This window comes from Eumetopias jubatus, unplaced genomic scaffold (genome assembly GCF_037043125.1).
Source record: "Eumetopias jubatus isolate StellerSeaLion01/CBP00866 unplaced genomic scaffold, mEumJub1_p1.0 scaffold_3, whole genome shotgun sequence".
In the NCBI taxonomy this organism is placed as follows: Eukaryota; Metazoa; Chordata; class Mammalia; order Carnivora; family Otariidae; genus Eumetopias; species Eumetopias jubatus.
The window spans coordinates 20,142,348-20,163,847 of record NW_028274809.1 but is presented as its reverse complement, the minus strand read 5'-3'; the positions used below and the strand labels follow the sequence as shown (position 1 = coordinate 20,163,847).

At 57.1% G+C, this 21,500-nt stretch overlaps 1 protein-coding gene across 4 annotated transcripts in view; it reads right to left on the bottom strand.

Annotated features, from left to right (window-relative positions):
- Positions 1-21,500, bottom strand: part of TNS1 (tensin 1) — a 220,232-nt gene that overhangs the window by 174,301 nt on the left and 24,431 nt on the right. For all 4 annotated transcript variants that reach the window (XM_088022031.1, XM_088022033.1, XM_088022032.1 and 1 more), the window contains exon 2: positions 2,295-2,409. In XM_088022031.1, coding sequence (XP_087878157.1) covers positions 2,295-2,409 — 115 coding nt within the window. The remainder of the gene's footprint in view (positions 1-2,294; positions 2,410-21,500) is intronic.

Sequence of the window (21,500 nt, the reverse complement as noted above, 5' to 3'; positions counted from 1 at the left end):
CCCTTGCTGCCCGCCTCCACCCAGCCCAGCCCTTCCATGGCCCAGTCCTGACACCTAGTGGTGCCTTTGGACTTCAGTCCTGGCTTTCTTCCCACTTCTCAATAACTCATTCAGAGCTGCCAAACCAGCCCGGCAGCCCACTGGCCACCTGACCTCCACTCTGGTTCACACCAGCAGGGCCAGGCTCCAAACCAGGGGAAACCCGTGTCTCACCTTGAGAGCCTTCCATTCCCAGGGGGTCACATCCCCTCCTCAACCCAGGCCCTCAAGCCAGGTCAACTGGGGAACCCAGGACCACAGACCATCACAGAACATGTGGCCACAGATGTGCCCAAGGTCCCACAGTGAGTGCTGGGACATCCTTCTACCCCACCCCCGTGCTGCCTCTGGTGGTTACTGGGGTGAAGGGAAGGCACACTGGGGAAGGAAGGGAGGCACTGGGGGGGGGAGGCTCAGGGGCTAACTTCAGCAGGTTCATGGGGCGGGGTCAGGTGGCGCCATGACCCCACGCCCAGCAATTCGGGCCTGACTCCTCCCAGCTCACACCCTGACCCACCACCCGTCCCAGCCAGACCTTTTGGGAGGAGCGTGTCACCATGCGGCGGATTTGGGTACTGCAGAAGTCCCTGTTGGCCACTTAAACTCCGTCTGGGTATCCCAGCTCTTCAGTGAAGGACAATTAACCTCTACCCTTTGTCCAGAGCAGGACGTGCCTAGAATATCCTCCACACGCACATTCGCACACACTCACACGCTCCCATCCACACCCACTCCCCACTACATCATGCCGCTGAAAGTCCTTGTCTAGGAAGACTTCCCTCCCCCAGAGAGCACACCCCCTGACAGCCCCACTGGGACCCAGCCAGCTGTGTGCCTTAGCAAGAGTCTTAACGACTCTGGGCCCCCGTTTCCTCCCTTCCTCCTCTGTAAAGTGAGGGTGACACAGGCATGTCCCCCCCCCCCCGCCATGCTGTGAGCACTGCAGGAGAGCCATGTGAGCGCTTTGATACGAAGTGCTTTGATGATTACTCCTTAGGCTCTCTTCCCAGCCCCACTGAGACTTCGGCAGGGGAGAGGGGAGGAGAGCGGAGTCCAGGTAGAGCCACGTGAGTCAAGGCCCAGGGCAACAGAGAGCCCGGCCCCTTTGGCACGTTTGACACACTTGGCCTACGTGAGAGCCGAGCCGGGTGCAACCAGGCTGAGTATGGACTTGGGGGACAGGGGTCGATGGGTCAGAGAGCTGGCAAGGGGTGGGGGCCAGGCCTCACAGCCGCAGGGAGGGGGCGGTGCTCTGTCTTGAGGGCAGGGGGCGCTCCTAAGGCTGTACCCAGGGAACGACCAAACTAGGTGTGCAGGGAGTCCCGCTGGGAGCTGGTGAGGACGGTGGATCGGAGGGGGTGGGCCAGGAGGCAAAGGATCTACAGTCAGCCCACCAGGCACGAGGAGCCAGCAGCCTGAATTGGCTGTGGAGAAGCTCAGGGACTCAAACCATACCGGGGGTCCCTGGCGATTGACGGGACGTGGGGGGCTGGTAGAAGAAGGCATCTGGTGGAGCAGCTGGGTGGGGGGATGATGTCAGCCCCTGAGATTAGGCGCAGGGGCCTCCTGCTGATTTTACTGTGTGACCTGGGGCAAGACACCGACTTCTCTGGCAGCAGGGACAACCAAACCCCAGTCCCAGTGAGAAGCACCATGAGAACAGTGATTGAAAAAGCCCAGCAGCCGCCAGGTCCTCCCTCCAGTCTGATCTGGGGCCTCTTAAACTCACCCCTAAATGTGGTGTCTTTCCCAGTGCCAGTCACACGCCACCCACACACCTTCCGCGTGCCCTCCACATGCCAATCACAGGACCTCCTGTCACATGTCACCCATGTGACCACCACACAGCACCCACTCACCTTCCACACCCCCCATCCACATGCCAACTACATGACATCCACGGGCCACCATGCCCCACTCATACACCCTCCACATGCCATCCACACACTCAGTACATGCCAACCACAGACCATCCACACACCACAAACCACTAGCTGTACACCTTCCACATGCCATCTACATGCCTTCTTCATATCATCCACACACAAGCTACATGCCATCTCCATGCCACCCACCACCTGCCATGTACCATCCATACACACCCACGAGCTTGCCATCTGGTGTGCTCAGCATCGACCCCCACGTGAGAACCTGGCCCCAGGCCAGGACCCGAAGGACATCCGCCCAGGTCCCAGGCCACCTCCTGCCCACCACGACGTGCTCCCCCATCTCCCGTAGCCTGACCAGCTACTCACCTTTGCAGGTGCAACCCTCCCGGGTGATGACCTGACGGCAGATACCACAGGGCTTCACCTTCTTGAAGGTCTTCACCTTGAAGTGGTGGGTCTTGGGGGCCTCCAGATCCTCTGGCTGTGGGGGGAGAGGCACAGTGATCAGGCCTGGGCGGAAGGCTGGGGAAGGAGCTGGGGGAACTCAGAGAGAAGTGGGTTAGAACTGGGGAAAATGAGAGGTGAGAGCCCCTTCGGGGGTGACAGGCCTGAGCCCCCATTTCTGGGAGGACGGGCCCCAGGAAAGAGAGCTGAGTGTGACCCAGACTCCAACACTTAGGTGGGTCAGCACACTGGGACACTGATTTTAAATGGCTTACTCAATAACAATTTTACACACATACACCATGTCACCACACCCCAGTGGGCTCACCCATGGCCATCCCAGTCAACATCCCCCCAAGGTAAATACTATTGTGACTTTTTTTTTAAGATTTTATTTATTTATTTTATTTATGGGGGTTTCAAGAGGGGGAGGGGCAAAGGGAGAGAAAGAGAGAGAGAGAGAGAATCCCAAGCAGACTGCGCTGAGCACAGAGCTCGATGCGGGGCTCAATCTCAATCCCTGGGCCAAAATCGAGAGTTAGACAGGGGGCGCCTGGGTGGCTCAGTCGGTTAAGCATCTGCCTTCAGCTCAGGTCATGATCTCGGGGTCCTGGGATCGAGCCTCACATCGGGCTCCCTGCTGAGCAGGGAGTCTGCTCCTCCCTCTCCCTCTCCCTCTGTGCTCTCTCTCTCTCTCTCTCAAATAAATAAATAAAATCTCTTAAAAAAGAAAAAAAAAGTCAAACGCTTAACCAACTGAGCCACCCAGGCGCCCCAATACTATTGTGACTTCTATCACCAAAGATTCGTCTTGCCAGAGTCTGAAACTTCACTGAGCAGGCTGTACCCCTGCGTCCGGCTTCTGTCGCCTGGGGTCCATCCGTGGGATTCATCCACACGGCCACCCAGAAAGCTGCCCTTTCTTTTCGCTGCATGTGGTAGCCCATGTGTGAAAGCAGCTGCTTCCTTATCCGTTCTACTGGTGATAGTCCTTAGCCTTTTTACCCACATGCCGCCCATTCCCCCTCACCCCCTCGCTACCACCTCCGGTCCCAGCCCAGAAGCCTTCTGCCATCTTTATTTTTATTTGTGGTTCTTTGCATTATGAAAATATTGGTCTGTTAAATCTCCTTTTTAAAACTATGGGGCGCCTGGGTGGCTCGTCATTAAGTGACTGCCTTCGGCTCAGGTCATGATCCCAGGGTCCTGGGATCGAGCCCCGCATCGGGCTCCCTGCTCCGCGGGGAGCCTGCTTCTCCCTCTCCCTCTGCTGTTCCCCCTGCTTGTGTTCCCTCTCTCATGTGTCTCTCTCTGTCAAACAAATAAATAAAATCTTTAAAAATTTTTTTTAAAAATAAATAAATGAGTAAATAATAAATAATAAATAAAACTAGCCCACCACACACATGAGATGAGAGGCGGGCGGGCGGTCCAAGCCTTCTCTGGGTCTGACCGGCTGTGACCCCTGGGCCAGTCACCGCCCAGCGCTACCACAGGCCTCAGTTTCCCACTCTGGACGGCGCGAGGTTGGGCCCCACACCCTCAAGCCCCGACAGTCTGTCCTTGGTAACCGCGTACAGGAACGCACTCTAAGCCGCAAAGCCCTGCCCCCACACGGCTTAGGACCCCCTCCTCCCATCTGCAGCCCTCAGCCCAGGCACAGGCTGGGGGAGCTCCCCATTTGGAGGACGCCCCAGGAAGCCATCCCTCCTCGAAGGCACCACGCCTCTCCAAGGCACCTCACCGTGGCTTCCAACCCAATTCATTTCCCGCCTTCGGCGGCAGGGGCCAGCAGAGTGCAGACATTGGCCGCTCCCTCGCTCTCACCCTCTCTCCCAGGCACAGAGCTTCCTGACCCCCCTCTACACACATAGCCATACACAGAGACACAGCTGATGACAGACCCTGCAGTTCCAGGGGAGGGTTCTTCTCTTCCAAGTGTCTCTCCTTGGACCCTGCTCCAGAGCCTCTGGGACAGGGGCTGGAGGGGGCGGCTTGTGGGTTCAGAGGAGGAAGGGAGGCAGCCTCCCACAAACCCAGCCTGTCCAGGCCTCCTCTCGGAAGACACTGCAGTGGTGAGTCCTGGGGCAGAGAGAGGCTGAACCACAAGAGACACAGAGAGAAAAACCGACAGAATGAGAGAGACACAGAAAGCCAGAGAGACAAAGAGGCAAAGAGATAGAGAGGGAGAGAGAGACAGAAACAGAAAGAATCAGAGAGACAGAGAAAGAGGGAGAAAAGCAACAGAGTCAGAGAGGGAGAAAAGACCCAGAAAAGGCAGAAGCAAATAAAGGCAGAGACGAACCAGCACACACAGAGAATAAGCGAAATTAGACAGAAACACATAGAGACTATAAAGGCAACCAGAGAATCAAAGGGGCAGACAGACAAAAGGACAGAGGCGCCAGCTCGAATGGCCCCCCAAAGGCTAAACCTGGGTGATTTGAGCATCACAATACAGAGTGACAGTAGTGGCTTGAATGAGTCCAGGCCAATATGTGAACTAAGTGAAAAAATTCAAAGTGTGATGAGAAAGAGAAGATTCACAAATCTCAAAGCACCTCGCCATGCCATGCTTCTAAATGACAAAAGGGAAAAAAGTAACTTTGCCTGGCAGACTACTCGTTAATCAAGGGATCAGAGCAAACAAGACCGGTAATGGGATGAATGGAAATCGTGCACCACAGAGGGGATGCTCGGAGAACGGAACACCACGTCCGCCATGTTCCTGCCAAAGAGACACAAGCCGAATCTAATCATGAGGAAACATCAGACCAACCCAAATCGAGGCACAGTCTACCAATTAAATGGCTTGTGATCATCAAAAGTGACAAGGTCACAGAAGCCAAGGAAAGACTCAGATTTCCAGACCAATGGAGTCTAAAGAGATACAAGAGTCAAATGCTGGGGCTGACTTGGAACTGGATTCTTCCCGTGCCCATAAAGGACATCATCGGGACAACTGGCCACACCTCAGTGGGCTCTGAGGACAAGACGGTAGCCATGTGTCAATGTCAGGTCCCTGACTTTGATGGCTGGGTTGGGTTAGGTAGAAGAAAGTCCTCGTAGGAAAATTAGGAAAGCACGTAGGGGTGGTAGGGCACTGTGTCAGCAACTCGCTCGCAAACAGCTCAGGAAAACAAGTTCTTTGCACAGTATTTGCAACATTTCTGAAGTCTGAGACTGGCTCAAAATTCAGAGACAGGCAGACAGAGATGACAGGGAGGCAGGACGGAGCAGAGACAAAGCCCAGGGCAGAGGTGGAGAGAGCAGAGGGCCGTGGAGCTGGGAGCCCAGCACTGCCCCCTGGTGGCTAAACCAGGCAGCAGGGCCTGGGTCCTGCTAGTCCGGAGTGTTAGGTTCTAGGAGCTGTGCTTCCAGCTTCCACTGAGGGTGGAGGCAGGGGCCGGGGCAGGGGCCGGGGTGGGGCACTGTCCTGCACTAGACCTCACTCAGTGTCCCCCAGCCCACCAGGAGGGGCAGGTGAGCCCCCTCCATTCTGAAGTCTCACCTCCCCCGTTTGCCCTTCTCAGCCCCTGGCGGGCAGCCTTCCAGATAATCTCTGTCATAGACATTCCAGGGAGGGGTCCCAGCCCAAAGTCAACTGCAGCAGCCCAGTCCTGGGCTGGGGAGAGGTGCAGGAAGGGGACTTGGGGTTCAATTTAAGGCCTGTCTGGGGAGGCAGGCAGGAAGCCCTAAAGCCCAAACTTCTCAGGCCTAACTCCAGCCACCCCCCAAGCCTGCCTCTCCCACCCTGTGGAGTCAAGCTGAGCTTCCCGTTCCAGCTTATCCCCTGGACTTCTCCGTCTATACCTCAAATCCAGCTCTTCACCCAAAGCCCACGGAAGGTGGCCTTCTCCCCAAAGTACAGTTGGAGCAGTGGAATCTCCCAAAAGAGGCTCCTGGCTGCCCAATGAACAGATGGGGAGCAGGCAGAGCCTACTGGGCTGACAAGCAAACGCCCAGGCTTCTCCCCTGGGCCCTGGGCTTGCCTGCCCTGCCTGCCCAAACTCATAAATGTGAGTTTACAAACTCTCCCCTCGCACGGGCGTGGGGAGCAGGAACAGGGTTTCAGATACATTCTCTGGCCTCACTCATGGCCTCTGGAAGCAGCTTATGGGCCAAGGCCCTGCCCTTCCCCCCACCTCATTCTGGCTCTCTGGCTGAAGGAGCATTGGGATGGGGGGTCTAGAGACCCGCTCTCTAGGCTGGTGACCCTGAGAACATCAGTGGCCTTCTCTGGGCCTCACAGTCCCCAGATGAAAATGATGGGTTTGGACAAGATAGTCTGAGTATAGAAAGAGCAGGGGAACCAATGGGCCAGTTTGAGATGCAGGGGCTGGAGGAACTGGGGGGTGGGACATGCTCACGGTTACAGAGAGGGGTGCCCAATGAGATATCACCCCTCCAGGAGAGGCTGTGGGACCCACGTGGGAGTGAGGAGGCCAGCACCCCCAGGCAAGCGGCCCTAGGCTGTGACCTCCTCTGCAACATAGGCTTGCCGGGCTATAAAACGGTGTCTGGCAATGTCGTTGAAAGAGTCACCCACAGAGGTCTGAAGGTCCCAGTTTGCAGGAGGAGAAAGTCTAGGGTGGGTGAGCCTTAGATCTTCAAATAACTTGAGGGGCTATCATTGTAAGAATGGACCAGACCTGATCTATGAAGTTATTGAAGACAAAACAAAACTCAAGAGCAGAAGCCACAGGGATGCATGATTAGACGCAAGGGGGTACAAGAGTTTCCCACCAACCAACCATAGGTTAAATTCCAGAAGAAGAAACCTGGGGGTCTAGAACCTACACTGCCCTCACCCAGGGTTACTCTGCAGATATGGGCAGAGGATGTGAACGAGCCCATGAATGCAAAGCTCTGCTCGGGGGTAACCACTTGTTAGGACAATGCTCATCATTTTTCCTGACAAGTGCCAGACAGCCTCACAAAGCACTCCCCCACCCTTCCTAGCTGGATTAGCTCCTGGAGGACCTGGGGGCCCCCGGGGGGAGGGGGGGGCGCCAAGGAGGCGCAGCCACAGCGGGAGCTGCCTGGTGTCTCCAACACCCACCTCCCTCAAAAGCCAGAGTCCAGAGAAGGGAAGGGGTCCTAGCCAGAAAGTCATTCCTCCCCACCCTCCAAGCCCAGAGCCTGAGCCCTGTGATAAGCCCACCCACCCAGCATCAGACGGCTTTCCTGGGCCTCAGGGGGATCCTCTCCTTCCCACCCTCCATTCAGCCAAGACTGCCTGCCAGACAGTTCCAGCCAGAGGGGCGTGGCACATCTAGCTAGGACAGCTTGGCGGGAGTCCTGGGCCCTGGGGTGGGAAAGGCTGTTTGTTGGTCCCTCCCTGCCCCACGGGGGCTGAGTGTGGTGGGGGTGGGGAATGAAAGGGGACTGACAGCCCTAGGGGTCCTCCAGCTCAGGCCTCCAGACCCCTCCACAAGAAACTCCCCCCAGCCCTGCTCCCACTTGGCTCCCTGTGCCCACACTGGGGGCCCCGATGATGTGGCCAGAGGGCAGAAGTCTGCGGGCCAGTGAGCCTTGGGGAAGAAAGTCACCAAAAAGCAGGCCCTGGAGAGTCAGCAGGCCCTCTCCCGGCCTCCTGGCCATCCACCCCTCCACGCCTTGTCTTCTTGGGTGGAGACACCAGGGCATGGTTGGCATCACCTGTCATTTCTGTGGGGAAGACTCAGACTCCCCAAGGAGCCACAGGCTGGCATCTGGGAGACCCAGTCACTTCAAGTACAAGCTTCCCCCAACCCCACCTCCCTTCACATACACACCAAAGTTCCTTAACCTCTGCCCCCCCAATATGCTAGCCAGCTAATGGCCTGATGGTGTTCTTGGTCGCCCCAGTGGAAAACTCTGAGTCACCCCCAACTCCTCCCAGCCCTCCACCCTCCAATCCAGCTAGCTGCCAGACTTTGAATTTTGCTTCCTGAACACTCTCAGCCCTCCTGCGCTTTTTAATTCTGAGACCTCTGCCCTATGGAAGGCCTTGTCACTTCTACCCACGGCTATTACCACAGCCTCCTGGGCCGCCGACACTGGGCCCCTCCTCCCCCACATAGCCTCTATGCAGCGTCTAAAGAGCACAGCTCTATGGGGTCACTGACACCCCCCACTCACCCCAAAATGCTTCCATGCCTACCCATGCATCCAGGATGAAACATGCACTCCCTCAAGCCAGCAGGGGAGGCAGCCTCAGTCCATACCCAGCCCACCCTGCCATCTCAAACCCCACACCCGGCTCCCAAGCTCCCTTCCCTGCGTCCACCTCTGAGCCTCTGCTCTGCTGTTCCCCCTTCCCAGAATGCCCTTCCTCCCCTCTCAGCCTGCCAAGCTTCTATAGGTCCTCAAGGGCCACATTCAAACCCCATCCCCTCAGGGAGATTTTCCCAGATTACCACCCCCCCTCCCGCACTGTCTTAGATTCAGACTCCCCACCGCTGTCTTCTTTTTTTATTCTGAAGGGTTTGAAAGCGCTGGAAAAGATGAGCACGCATGTTCCGATCACCGTGATTCACAGTTTGCTAATGTTGTGCTGCTTTTGACTGCACTGTTTCTCCGCCTCTGGCCCTACAGAAAGCCCTACAGAAAGCCCCACCCCCTCCCGTGATGATCACACGCAGGGAATCTGCATCAGTGCAGTACGTACGTTCTCTAAGATTTCATTCATATTCGAATTTCCCCTTTGGCCCCATTAACATCCATCGTAGCTGGGTCTTCGGTTTTGTTTTGCTCTGGGACCCAGGATCCAACAGGACCCTGCATTACATTTCCTTGCCGGGTTCCCTTCATCTTCTTTCATCTAGACACACTACTCCACCTTTTGATTTCCTTTTTTTGAAGACTCTGGGCTGTTTTGCAGGAGGTCCCTCAGTTTGGATTTCTGCTTACTTCCTCAGGATTCTGTTCGGGCTGAGCGCCCCCCACCCCCAGGTACCCCCTCCTCCCCTGGTTGCACTTTCCTGGTGCCCCATCGGAGCCCTCTATGCCATCCGGGGGCTCCTGCTCCTTCCTAGCTAGCGAGGTGGCCCCAGGCAAGTGGATTAACCCCATCTGCCTCACTTTACTAATCGGTTGAATGGGCTGATAAAGTCACCTCCCCCAGGTTGTTCTGAGACAATGCCTGGCCCGAGGTGAGCAGCCCCCAGGCATTTCACGTCATCTGTCACTCCTGTCTGCACTAGACTAGCGCACCGGGGGCACGTGTCCGCCAGGCCTTCTGTTCCATGTCCCCGTGCCCTGGACTGGTGTGATCCCTAAACAAGTCTGAAGGAGCGAACTGAGTGGATTGCTGCCTGGCCTCAGTTTCCCCACGTGTGGTTGTACCCCACGCCCACTGGCCTGCCCTTGGGGAGAGGACACAGGTCACCCCCTTCACCAGCCACAGGTGCTAGCTGAGATGAAACTCTTTGACTCCAAGCAGCCCCACTTCTCCGCGGAGGGAGGAGGGCAGGGGGTCGCACTGACTGAGCTCCTGCCCTGTGACAGAGGAGAACATGGGGACTTGGGAGCCCGGGACTCAGCCCCAGACTCAGTTTCCGGAGCTGGATCATCTCCCCCCTCAGCTTGCTTCTCTCTCCCCGGCTCAGCAACTTCATAAACCACGTCTCCACATGCCGAAGCAGCCAGTCGCAGGTCCCTTTTTGTGCCCTAAAGTGAGTCATCTCCTGGGGTGGCAGGGCTCAGAGACGGGACAGGCTGAGCCCCATGCATGGGCCAGTGCCATGGCGAGGGGCTGGCCCAGATTCCCTCACTGACCCCTCACAGTGACGAGGAGCCTGAGAAGCCTGCTCTGGACACACAGGGAGGACAGGATGGAACAGAGATTCAAATCCAAGTCTGTCAGAGGCAGGGTCCCAAGTCCCTAGCCACTGCGCTCCCATGTCACTGACAGTGTGCCAAAGGTCCTGACTGTCCCATCCTCGGCACCCTTCTGCCCAAAGGCCACCTCCTGGCAGTTTCCCCAGTCCTGTCCATCCACAGTTATCCTTAGCTGCTGCACTTGGACTTCTGAGCTCTCAGCTTCACCCCTGCACTGAAGCTTACCTCTCCTAATACCTCCCCCTCCTCCAGTCCAGGTGAGGTCCCCTCTTACCTGCCCCCACAGCTTCCCTCTTGGCAACACCCACCTTACTGTAATCATTAGCCCAAGACCTGCAAGCTTCTTGAAGAAAGTAGGCACCCCATAATCGTCCGTGAGATGGATGGACGGGCAGTGGGTGGGTGGGAGCCTGGTGGCGCAGTGGCTGGACGGTGTCACTTCCCCGACACCAGCCGCTACCCCTGGACTCCTGGGCCCCAACCGCCCCCCCCAACCCAGAGCTCCAACACCCTCCCAGCCCCTACCCTTCCCTGTCTAGCAACACTGAACCCAGAAGCCACGTGGGCCTTGGGCAGGCCCCTTCCCCTCTGTGGGTCCCCTTCACCATGGCCGGAAACAGGAACCTTCGTCCCTGCCCTTCACACCTTACAGAATCACACTGAGTTTCAAACGAAACTGTTGAAGTCGAGGAACTGTACACAAGGAAGGCACAGAGAGGCTACGTAACTCGTCTGAGCACACAGCTAATAAGTGGTATCCAGACAGGCTGGCTCCAGGGCCCACGCTCTGACCCATGGGCATGCCGCCTGCAGGGGAGGGCCCTGATTGTTCTTGGGCCTTCGCATCATTCTCCTGATTCTCCTGGCCCCACACACCCTGCCCTGAAGGATTCCCAGGATGGAGAGCCCTTGATGGGGGACCAGGAGAACCCGGTCTCTACTTCTGCTCTGGCTTGCTGCATGACTCTGAAAACACACCATCAGACAATAAGAGCTAACATATCTTAAGCCCTGACTGTGTGAGAGATGCTATTCTAAATGTATGCATCTATTAGCTCATTTAAAACCGAACGATCCTCTAGGTAGGTGGGGAAACTGAGGCACAGAGATGTGAAGCTACTTGCCTAAGGTTTTGTAGCTAGCAAGTGGCGGGGCTGGGATCAAAGCCAGCCCACTGCACTTCCTCTGAACACTGCAGAGGAACAGTGAGGTACTTGTCCCTGACTTTGTGCCTCAAACGTCATTCTGAAAACCTCTGCAAAAGGAGGGTTTTATTTCAGACTCCGGTCAGTCTCATGTAGCCCAGCCTAGGTCCCAAGCCCCACTTATCAGGAGGCCCCGGGTGGGCACAGCCCTCACAGGCAAACAAAACTCCAGAGACAGCAAGTTCAGGACCAAGAGGTCAGACTGGGGCCTCTGTGGCAGAAACTGCGCACTGAGAATCTGCAGGCTTGTGAGGCCCCTTCTGAACAAAACTGTGCGTTTAGCACTGGGAAGAACACCAGCTCCAGAAAAAAGAACACTTCATTGTCTGCAGCTGGAAGGGCCTCTGAGAATACTTTCTCCACTTCTGTGAGGTCCAGAAAAGTCGAGTGACCAGCCTGAGGACACATGGCCTCCTCAGGGCAGGGCCAGAGCACTTGCCCACCCCCCACCCCCCCCCCCCCCCCGTGGCTCTTTCAGCCCCACCTCCCTGGATAAGCTCCTTCCCAGTTCCAGAGAATAGAGTGAGCCCTTCTGGAAGGAAGAACCTGCAGATCTAACTCCATCGGCCCAACACCAAAGAGCCTCAATTAATGGGCATGTAATTATTTTCTAAATAAACCATCTTTGAATATGGAATAACAGGGGCATTTGATGAGAAAATCAAGTTATGCATATAATACGTAGCCATGCTCCTCCACGAATAAGGTGATTTTTATTCCTCGAGCTTATGAAAACTGTGCACTGCAGATATATTGCATATGTACCTTTCTCTGTCCACACACACAAGCACGCACGCACACAGGGGCACAAGACCTATCTCTTCCAGACCATGCCTCAGTTTACCTCCCTGAGGCAGCAGACCCAGCTGGTTGTTGGCCTCAGAGTAGCGGGGTGGTCCTGGGGCAGTCAGGAGCCGCAGAGGTGAGTCCCCATCCCACAACAGCCATGCCAGGGAGATCCTCACACACGAGATCTGGATTCAGGGGATCCCACGAGCCGAGCAGGAAATTTCGGAGCAACAGAAGGACGAGCATCTACTGAGCACCTACTGTGTGCCTGGGCACCTCTTCTTTTGACATACATTATCTCTGTGCTCATCCCCGTCACACAAGGTGTGTTTTCTTACTCCCACTTTACAGACCAGGAAACTGAGACCCAGGAAGGGAACTGTTTTACCCAAGGCCCATCTGGTAAATAATGGAACTAAGATTTTAACCTAGCCCTGTCTGGTGTCAAAGTCTGCATACTTCCCACCACCAGCTGCCTCTCAAGGCAGAAGCAGCCCCCTTGGCAAGGTCTCCAGGGCCTCTGTGCTCCTTCTCCATACCTGGTGCCATCCACCCTTCCACTGCCCGCCACATATGCCCCAGTCCTGCTCAGAAGAGAGGAAGGTTGCTGGTAGAGCTGCCTGGGCATCTGTGGGAGCCCTGACAGGGCCAGAACTGTGCCCTCTGTCCAGTCCACACTCCCCCAGACTCCAACACCAGCCCCCTGGCAATGGCCATCCCCTCTGCCCAGCCCCCTCTCACCGGCAAGTGCCCACGGGGCTGGCCCACAGGGCCGGGAGGGACAGGCCTGGGGAGGGACTTAGAGGCCCCAAAGTGGCAGCATCCACACCTGCCTTTGGTCACCAGCTCTTCTCCCAACTCTCAGAAAGGGCGGTAATGTTGACAGGGCACTCGTGCCTACCTCTCGGCAGCTCCCCTTCACTATCCTCCTTTCACCCATGGGGAAACTGAGGGCTGCCCGGGTGAAGTACTTTTCCCATGCCCTCTGAGCTGAAGTGGCCCTTCCCCCATCCACAGCAGCCGGTCACCCCTGGAAATCTAACGGCCATCTGTCCCCCCGCAGGGCTCCCCCGCTGCCCACCTCAATCCTCAGCACTGTAGGCAGGCCTTCCCGAGCTCGTCCGAGGGAGCTGGAAGGGCCCAGAGAGATGAACTTGGCCAAGGATCCCATTTCACACAAAACCACTGGTGCAGCCTCTGTGCAGGACGTTGCGGGCTCTCCCGGTCTACTGTTCTGACCCACCCCTGCACCCGAGCCCCACGCTCCACCCAAACCCCCGCGTTCCAGCCCCCTCTCCCACCCTTCCCCTCACTGCCCCAAGGACGCCTGGCTGCCCAACTCTGATCTCCCACAGCTGCCCCCAGCCTGGGCTTGCCTGGGGACTGGCCAGAACAGGGAAAGGGGCAGGAAAGGCCACATCTGGATCCTGGGCCCAGAGCCCCCTCCCCCCAAGCCAGCCATCACTCTCTTTGAGACCAACATGAACCTCAGCCAGGAATGACTTCCTCGCCCTCCTGACCCCTGTGCATGCCTTCACCCAGCCCAGACCTCCGAGAAGCCCCTCTGAGGAAGGGGTCTCCTGCCCCTGCCCCTGCCCCCACCCTTCCTGCGGCGGTCAGGACTCTCCCCACCCACCCCCCTCCCCTGAGACTTTTACCCTCATCATGCGGCTCCCAGCCCCTGCCTTCCCACCCCTCGGGCACCCTCACCCCAACACACACCTTCCTAGATGGGGGGGAGAGCAGAAAAGAAGGGAGAAAGAGGAAACAGTGTTTTCCTTTTCTGGGCAGGAGGGGAGGGGAGGCAGGAGGGTCTTGGTAAGAACAGGCGGCCTATAGGGGAAGCGATGGTAGCGGGTAGAAGCCACGATACTGAGTCTAGAAGGGATCAAAGTAACGGGATCCGAACAGAGGTCTCCACAACCAGGCTTCCCCACGTTTCATTTGCTAGGTCAGCGTCTCCTGTCCCCCAGGCCCCTAGCACAGCCACCTCCCCAGCTGGGGCTGAGCAGCAGAGGGGTGAAGTATTTCCCCCCCAGTGTGGCAGGGCGGGGGGGGGGGGGGCTGGGTGCGGGCAGGAGAGGCTCCCAAAACAAACGAATTTCTTGGTGGCTTCCTTAGACTACAGCTCCTGGACTCAAGTGGAGGCAAGAAAGGTGGGGAGGGGGATGTCCTGACCCGGAGAATCAGGGCCTAGGCCCTGTTGATGGGGAAGGACAACGGCTGAGGGCCTGCCCTAGTCAGTCTGTCCTTCTGTCAGTCAGCAGGAGGCAGAGAGGCCCTCTGCCTTCACCACCAACACTCCCCCACGCTGGCTCTCCGCCTAAGGATAAGATGGGGGGGGCGGCCCTGCGACCTCCTAGCTAAAGCAGCCAGACCTACCCAGAGCATGCAGGACAGACAGATCCACGTCATCTTCGGCGGGCGCCGTCCCTCGGGCCCAGGCCAGAGCCCGCTCACGGCCCCCCTGAGCTCACAGCCCCCACGGAGCAGGCAGAAGGCAGCTCTGAGAAGGAGGGAGCAGTCAGCATCTGCCGGGCCGCTCACCCTGCCTGCCTCCAGCTCACCCTCCCTCCCTTCCTCCTCCCCCCACTCCACCCCCTTGTCCCAGCCTCCTATCTCCTCCCTCCTCCCAGGCTCCACTGGTGGGGTTGGGGGTCAGAAGCCCTGCTTTGCAGGGGGGTATGAAGGAGACAAGGCAAAGGGACAGCTCCTGGAGACAGCCCCCCCCCCACCCCCGGCCATCACTGTCCACCCTGCACCCCCACCCCCACCTCCAGACATACAAGCCCTGTGAGCCACCGAGGCTCCTCCTGCCTTCTGATCTGATGCTGGCAGGCCCTCGGAGCCTACTATCCTCACTGCAGACCCGCCCTCCCCGCCCCCAGACCACTGATGAACAGACAGACACAATCTGTATATCCTGGGGTTCCCTGGCCCCGTCCCATCTCTCGAGTACAGATGCATGCCCTCCTGCCCTGGGAACACACATTTATTTGCACACACTCAGCAACAGGCCTTAACACAAGAAAAACCAGGCCCGAGACTGTGGGAGAATGGCCCTGCCTCCAGGCTGTGGATTTCATTCCAATTTTTTTCCTACTTCTTTTTTTTTTCCCTTCTTTCTTTTCTCCAAACATCTGTCCCAGCCCTTCCTGCCCTTCCTAAAGGGAGCCCCGCTCCAGGCTCCTGCAAGAGTCTGTTTTTCTTGACTGTACCCTGGGCCAACATTTGGTTTGCATTTCCCCACTTCCTCCTCCACTGCCCCTGCCCCCCCTTCCCTGGGCCCAGTTTTTACCTCCCACCATTCCACCCGCCTACTTCTCCCCCACAGTGCTCCCCTTCCTCTTCAGCCCTCCCCTGCCCTCTCCCCCACCTTTAGCTCAGGAGTGAGAGTTTGGGGTCCAGAGCAGAGTAAAAAGTAGGGTACAAAATATAAATGTATTCCCAGGGAGCACTGCAAGGGAATCCAGCAAAATCTGCTCAGGCCCTCATTGTCTTGATCCCCTCTCCCCCCCCCAGTTTTACCCCCCAAAGACTTTCCTCTTTGAGCTCTGGCCAAGGCTGGACTAAGTGAGGGTGGGTGAGCCTGATGAATCACCCGCTCTGCTTTTTGGAGCCTTCCAGGGGAGGGAAAGAGGGCTCAGCCCCACCCCCTTCTGTAGACACACACACCAGGACACACAGCTCAACTCACATAAACACACAAAATGCCGAGGACGGGGCTCCACCCAGAGTAGGCACTTTGAGACCACTTTCCTGGATTGAGTAACCTGGCAAGAAAGTCCTCTCGCTTGGCTCCCCTGCACATGGACAAGTGTGCAGTACGTGCCCCTGGCATGTACAAAGGCTTACGGATCCCCTCTCTGCCCCCCTCACCCAAAAGCATGCCTTTGCCACCCTCTGTCAGCACCACACACAGTGCATCCCGAGGGTTTCAGCCTCTACAACGGGCCTCTCCCCTCAGCTGGACCTGCCCAGCCAGGTGTGTGGCCTCCCAGACCAAACCAAGACATTTACCTGCCTAACTCCAGAAAGAGAGGGATCCCTTCACACTTCAGCTGGGGAAAGACTGCCACGTGCGGAAATGCAGCTTGTGCACTGCACAAGGGACTGACACTCTATCTTCTGGTGATTCTGAGAAGTCAGGGGAGGACACCGAAGCAAGGTGTCTGATTCTGGTCCTTCCTGGAGCAGATGCCTGTGTTCAGTCTTTGTTCTGGCCAAGGAGACAAGGTGAGGAATCGGGGTCCCTTCTCGGGGGCCCCCTTCTCCTCTCTCTCCAAGTCTCTCCAAGTCCTTCTGCAGAGCTATGAAGCTGCAAAAGGTTTTCCCCTCCACGGCATGCCCTGCAGCATCACGATACCCCTTTGATTCCCCCACCCCAGCCACCTCCCTTCCAAGCCTGCTGGGGCTCACTGACAGTTCGGCCAACACTGAATGCACCAGGGTTCCACGCATAGCCAGCCCTGCGACCACCCCAGGGTGGTCCACAGACGGACAATCCTGCGCACCCTCCCACCCTCTGCAGACGAGCCACAGGCAAGCGAGGAGGCAAGGCTTTCAGGAGGCCTTTCAGAGCCCATCCCCCAGCCACCACCACCAGCCCTTCCAGCCTTCCCACAGCTTGGAGGGCTCAGCCAGCTACAGCCTGACATCCCAGTACCCTGGCCCACCCTTCCTGCTCCCACAGCCCTTCGCTGCTGGCGACACTAGAGGATGCGCCTTCCGACGGCTATCTCAGAAGTTCTGAGAAATCATCATCTTGCGGCTTCCCAGAAATGCTGGAAAACAAGCCTGAAGACCAAGTCACAGTGACACCAATTTGTCTGGCCTCCCACAAAGCCCAAAGGGGCCCCGCGGACCTCAAGCCAGCCCCTTCCCCAGTCCCCTCAGGGTGTGGAGGACCCTCATGCTGGGGTTCCCCCTGGAAGAACCCTCCCCCAGAATGTCCCCATCCCTCTATTCCAAGCCCGTGGGGGTCTCCCCTGTATCTGAACCTCTCACTGTTGGGAACTCCTTCCTGCTACCTGACCACCATCCACCCTGTTGAATGTTAAACTCTGCCACCCGAGGTGTCTCTAACTCTGTAATGACCCCCTGTTTCTGGCTTGTTATCCATTTTTCATGCTTTGCAGCCGGGTGTCCCCTCCCCCAGCCACACAGGGGAGAGTTCCTTGGGCAAGGACATGCCCTGTGTTTTGTGTCTCCAGAGCCTGGCATACAGCAGGTACCAGAGATGGTTGAAGAATGAATGAGTCGATCTATCAGTCAATGGGTCCAAACCTATTTTCCTCCTGTTAGCATCTACCGTCCCCTTCCCAAACCCCTTCTTTCTCTCCCCCTCTGATCCCCTTAGAAGGACCTTGGGCAGTCCTGCCTGCACACGTTTGCACACGCCTGTGATACCCACCCATCTTCAGCACCATCTCCTCATGCCACCCCCTGGCCTCTGGGCCCTCTCAGGCTGTGGACTCTCAGGGGGCCCGGACAGTATTGCTCAGCCTGGGATTCCCCGCCCTGGGCTTGGACAAGGGTCTTGTCTGCAGCAGACATCAGGGACACGCCAGTGGGCCGGCTGGATTTTCCAGGTTGGGATGCCAGAAGCCTCAGGACCCACCACCACCCTGTGCCCCACCACCCCACTGCCTCCCCACCGCCGCGGCCAGGTCTGGGTTCCACTCGGCTCCCCCATCTGCACGCAGAGCACTTCCTGCTAGCTGCCCTCCAGATCCAGACCCAGCAGCCAGCAGAAGAAACAGTTCTGGCGCTGGACGGAGGTGGACTGAGCTGGCGCAGAGGGATGCGTGAGTGAGGGCGGGCGTGAAGCTCAGGGGCTTTGTGAGCCTGAGCCTGACCCTCTCTCCCGGCCTCATTTCCTCACCCGCAAAATGGCCAGGCTGATGGCCTCTCAGGTCCCTTTCAGCTCCACCTTCTGTGATGCCCCCAAGTTCCCAGGCCGAGGCCCCAGTTCCCTCCAATCCACTCTTCCTGTCCCTCGACACTCGTCCATCAGAAAGTTCTTCCTGTTGTCCGGCCCATCTCCTGCGGTGGCTTTGAGCCTTGCCTCTGTCACTACCGGCACAGAAGCTGAAGGTCAAGATCCTCGGAGGTGGAAAGACTCTCAGGCTCAGCTAGCAGCCACAGTCAGGGCGACCAGGAGAGTCACGGTCAGAGCCTTCAGGGGCCCGACAGACATTAAATGAGAGGAGCGGGCAAGGGGTCTCTGGGGACCTCAAAAGGGCACCCCCAGATAAAGGGGACATGCACTCCTCAGAACAGCCACTGTGGCATCTGGGACATCTGACAGAAGACCACCAGATCCTCTGATCTGTCAAGAAGCCCCAAATCTATATGATCATATAAAATCTTTCATAAAAATATGAACAAAAAACCCAAATTTTGAAATGTTGGCTTTAAAAAAAAAGAAAAGAAAAGAAAACCCATGCTGCCAGCCAAATTAAACATGTCCACGGGCGCAGCTTATCTAACCCAGCCCCCTTGTTGAACAGACGACAACCCTGCAGTGGAGGGAGGTCACAGAGCTGGTCAGGAAAGAGCCCCAGTCTCATGGTTCCCAGGCCCCACACATTTCCCTAAAGCAGCCAGTCACTGTGCGACAATCATGCTTCCAGCTTCCCGCCAACCCTATAGCCCACCTCCTTCCACGCAGGGACCGCTCACACCACAGCCTTCCTCCCAGTCTGTCCCAGATGCCTCCCGTCAAATAGGCAGGGGCACCGCTGGCTCTGGGGTTCCTCTCCAACGCCCAGCTACAGAGCCTGATAGTATGGGATGCGCAGGAATCTGACACCAAGCCCTTGGCAGCTCCATCTGTACCCGTTCGTCCCCTTAGACGATACCGCCCCACCCCTTGCCCCAGGAAAGATCAATATTAACTAATCAGGCACTTCACTGTGGCATCCACTTAAGGCTCCTACCAGCTCTCATTTTACAGAGGCAGAAGCTGAGGCACAGAGAGGTTCGGCAGCTGCTCGGAGTCACACAGCTAGGGTGTGTGAGAATGGAGAGCCGGTGTCTGACTCAACATCTCATGAGGATTTAGAACGTTCCTGCTGCTCCTATAGCAGGACTAGGCGCTATGGTCCCATGTGGCGGTGATGATTTATTTAGCTCTCCTCCCACAGCTGATCCAAGGGCTGGCTCTGCAGCTCCACAGAGGGGGTCAGTTACCCAGGCCCAGGTCTGGCTTGGGTGGGAGGTGCAGGGGGCAGGAAAGAGGGAAGCTGAGGACAGTGCAGCCACAGGGTTCGGGGTGAGACTGACCTGGCTCCCTTGTGGCTCCAGAAGAGCCAACAAGAAGAGAAAAGCCGCGGGACTTGCAAGCTCTGGGGCCCGGGATCTGGGTGAGCACGGGGTCTGGCCGCTGCTGGCAGAGAGCCTCCTTTCCGGTAAGCCATGCCTCTCACCCTGCTTCCCAGCCCCATACACACTCGGCCTTTGAGTTCTGAGGTGCTAGAACCCTAGCATGCCTCCATGTACCACTGCGCAGGGTGCCAGGGGTCAACAGAAGCTGAAGTCCCATCTACGCTTCATTCACCAAGCCGGGCATGGGACACATCAGCCCGCAGCATGAGGCATCCATCCCAAAGCTTACCAAGACACGCTGTGGGCTGGGGAGGTCTTGCCCCTTGCCCCCATGCCCACCACCCCTCCAGTATGAGATGGAGGTCACCCCCTTGCCTTCCAAAAATCTGGATGCTCCCTGAAACAGAAGGTGAGGTTCCAACTCGGCCCTGCCTGGGCCTCAGTTTCCCTAGCTGACACAGGAAGAAGCATCATTCACATCCCCTTCCCCTAACCTCCCCTCCACCAGCACCCTAGGTGGGGACAGAGTCTGGGCCCAATCCCAGCAATTTTTAATAAAATCATCGCCAGGGCTCTACTCGGAGATCTTGATCTCCCCCCCCAGCTCTAATTTCCTGCCTAACTCAGGCCCTTCAAGGCTGGCTGGAGGGAGGGAGGCAGCTGCAGCTGCTCATCCAGCCCCTCACCCCCAGTGCCCCGCTCAAATCCTGGCCCAGGAAGAGTTCGGGTCACCCTCTACCTCTGTAAATGAGGAGTGGGGGATTGCTAAGCGGCCTGGGGTCCAACTGACCTGGTCCTGGCTGGCCATTTCCCGCTGCAGGCTGCCTTTTCCCAAATGTGAAAACCCGACTCCGCAGCCTCTGAACTCACAGTCCACTGGACCGTGGATGGGGCTCTGGCCCTGTGCTCCACAGCTGCAGAGCCTGCCTCCCAGCCAATCCCTGGGGACAATGCATTTTGCTAGAAGATTTCAAAGCACACCTTGGGTGACTGGAGCAGAAGCCTGTTGGCACCTTTCCCCACTGCGGAGTGGCAGAGAGGGAAACTGAGGGCCGGAGGCAGCACCTGGGAGGAGGAGCTGAACATTCAATCCCATATAATGGACAGAATGGATACTGGGAGAAATCCCGCCATCCCCACATACCCCAGTCCTAGCCTGTCTGGAGGTCTACGAGGAAGGAGACCCCTGCTGGAAAGGCACAACAGTAATCAAGATAATATCCCTAATTTTTATTGAACATCTACTATGGAGTAGGCGCTTCGGTAAACACTTTAAGCATATTGTCTCATTTAATCCTCACAACAACCCAATGGTGTAGGTAGTTTCATTATCCCCATTTTACATGTGTGAAAACTAAGGTACAGCCAGATTTAGCAACTTGCCCAAGGTCCACAGCTAGTAAATGGGAGAGCCAGAATTCATAGCCAGGCAGACGGGCTCTGCATCTGGCACTCTTAACCAGAATGGTGTACTGTGCCCCTCTCCCCCAGTGTGACGGGCCCTTCTGGTTCCCCAAAGGAAGGCAGAACGGACTAGAAGACCAGTTCCCTGTTACAGGACCCCCAGTTCCTGAAATCCTTCCCCTCACTGGATGCTTCAAGGTCATGCTCTTGGGGTTCTCTCTGCCCCACCAGGAGAGAATTTAAGGTTACACACAGTTTTTCCAGTTCCCTACTCTGCTGGCTAACTATGCACCCACCTCCACCCTCTCCCCAGCTTCCTCCTGACACACACACACACACACACACACACACACACACACACACACACACACACACACACAGTAAAGCAAACACACCCTGAAGGCATTGTCAAGAAACCTCTCTGGGAGGATCCCAGGGGAAAGATGCTCAACCAGGACACGCCCACCCATGGACCCATTGCACTGTGGTCCCCGGCAGACCCCTCCACCCTCCCTAGCCCAGCTACTGCCTCCTGCCCTTGTCCTCTCCCTGTCCAGTTCCCTGGTCCCTCCATCCT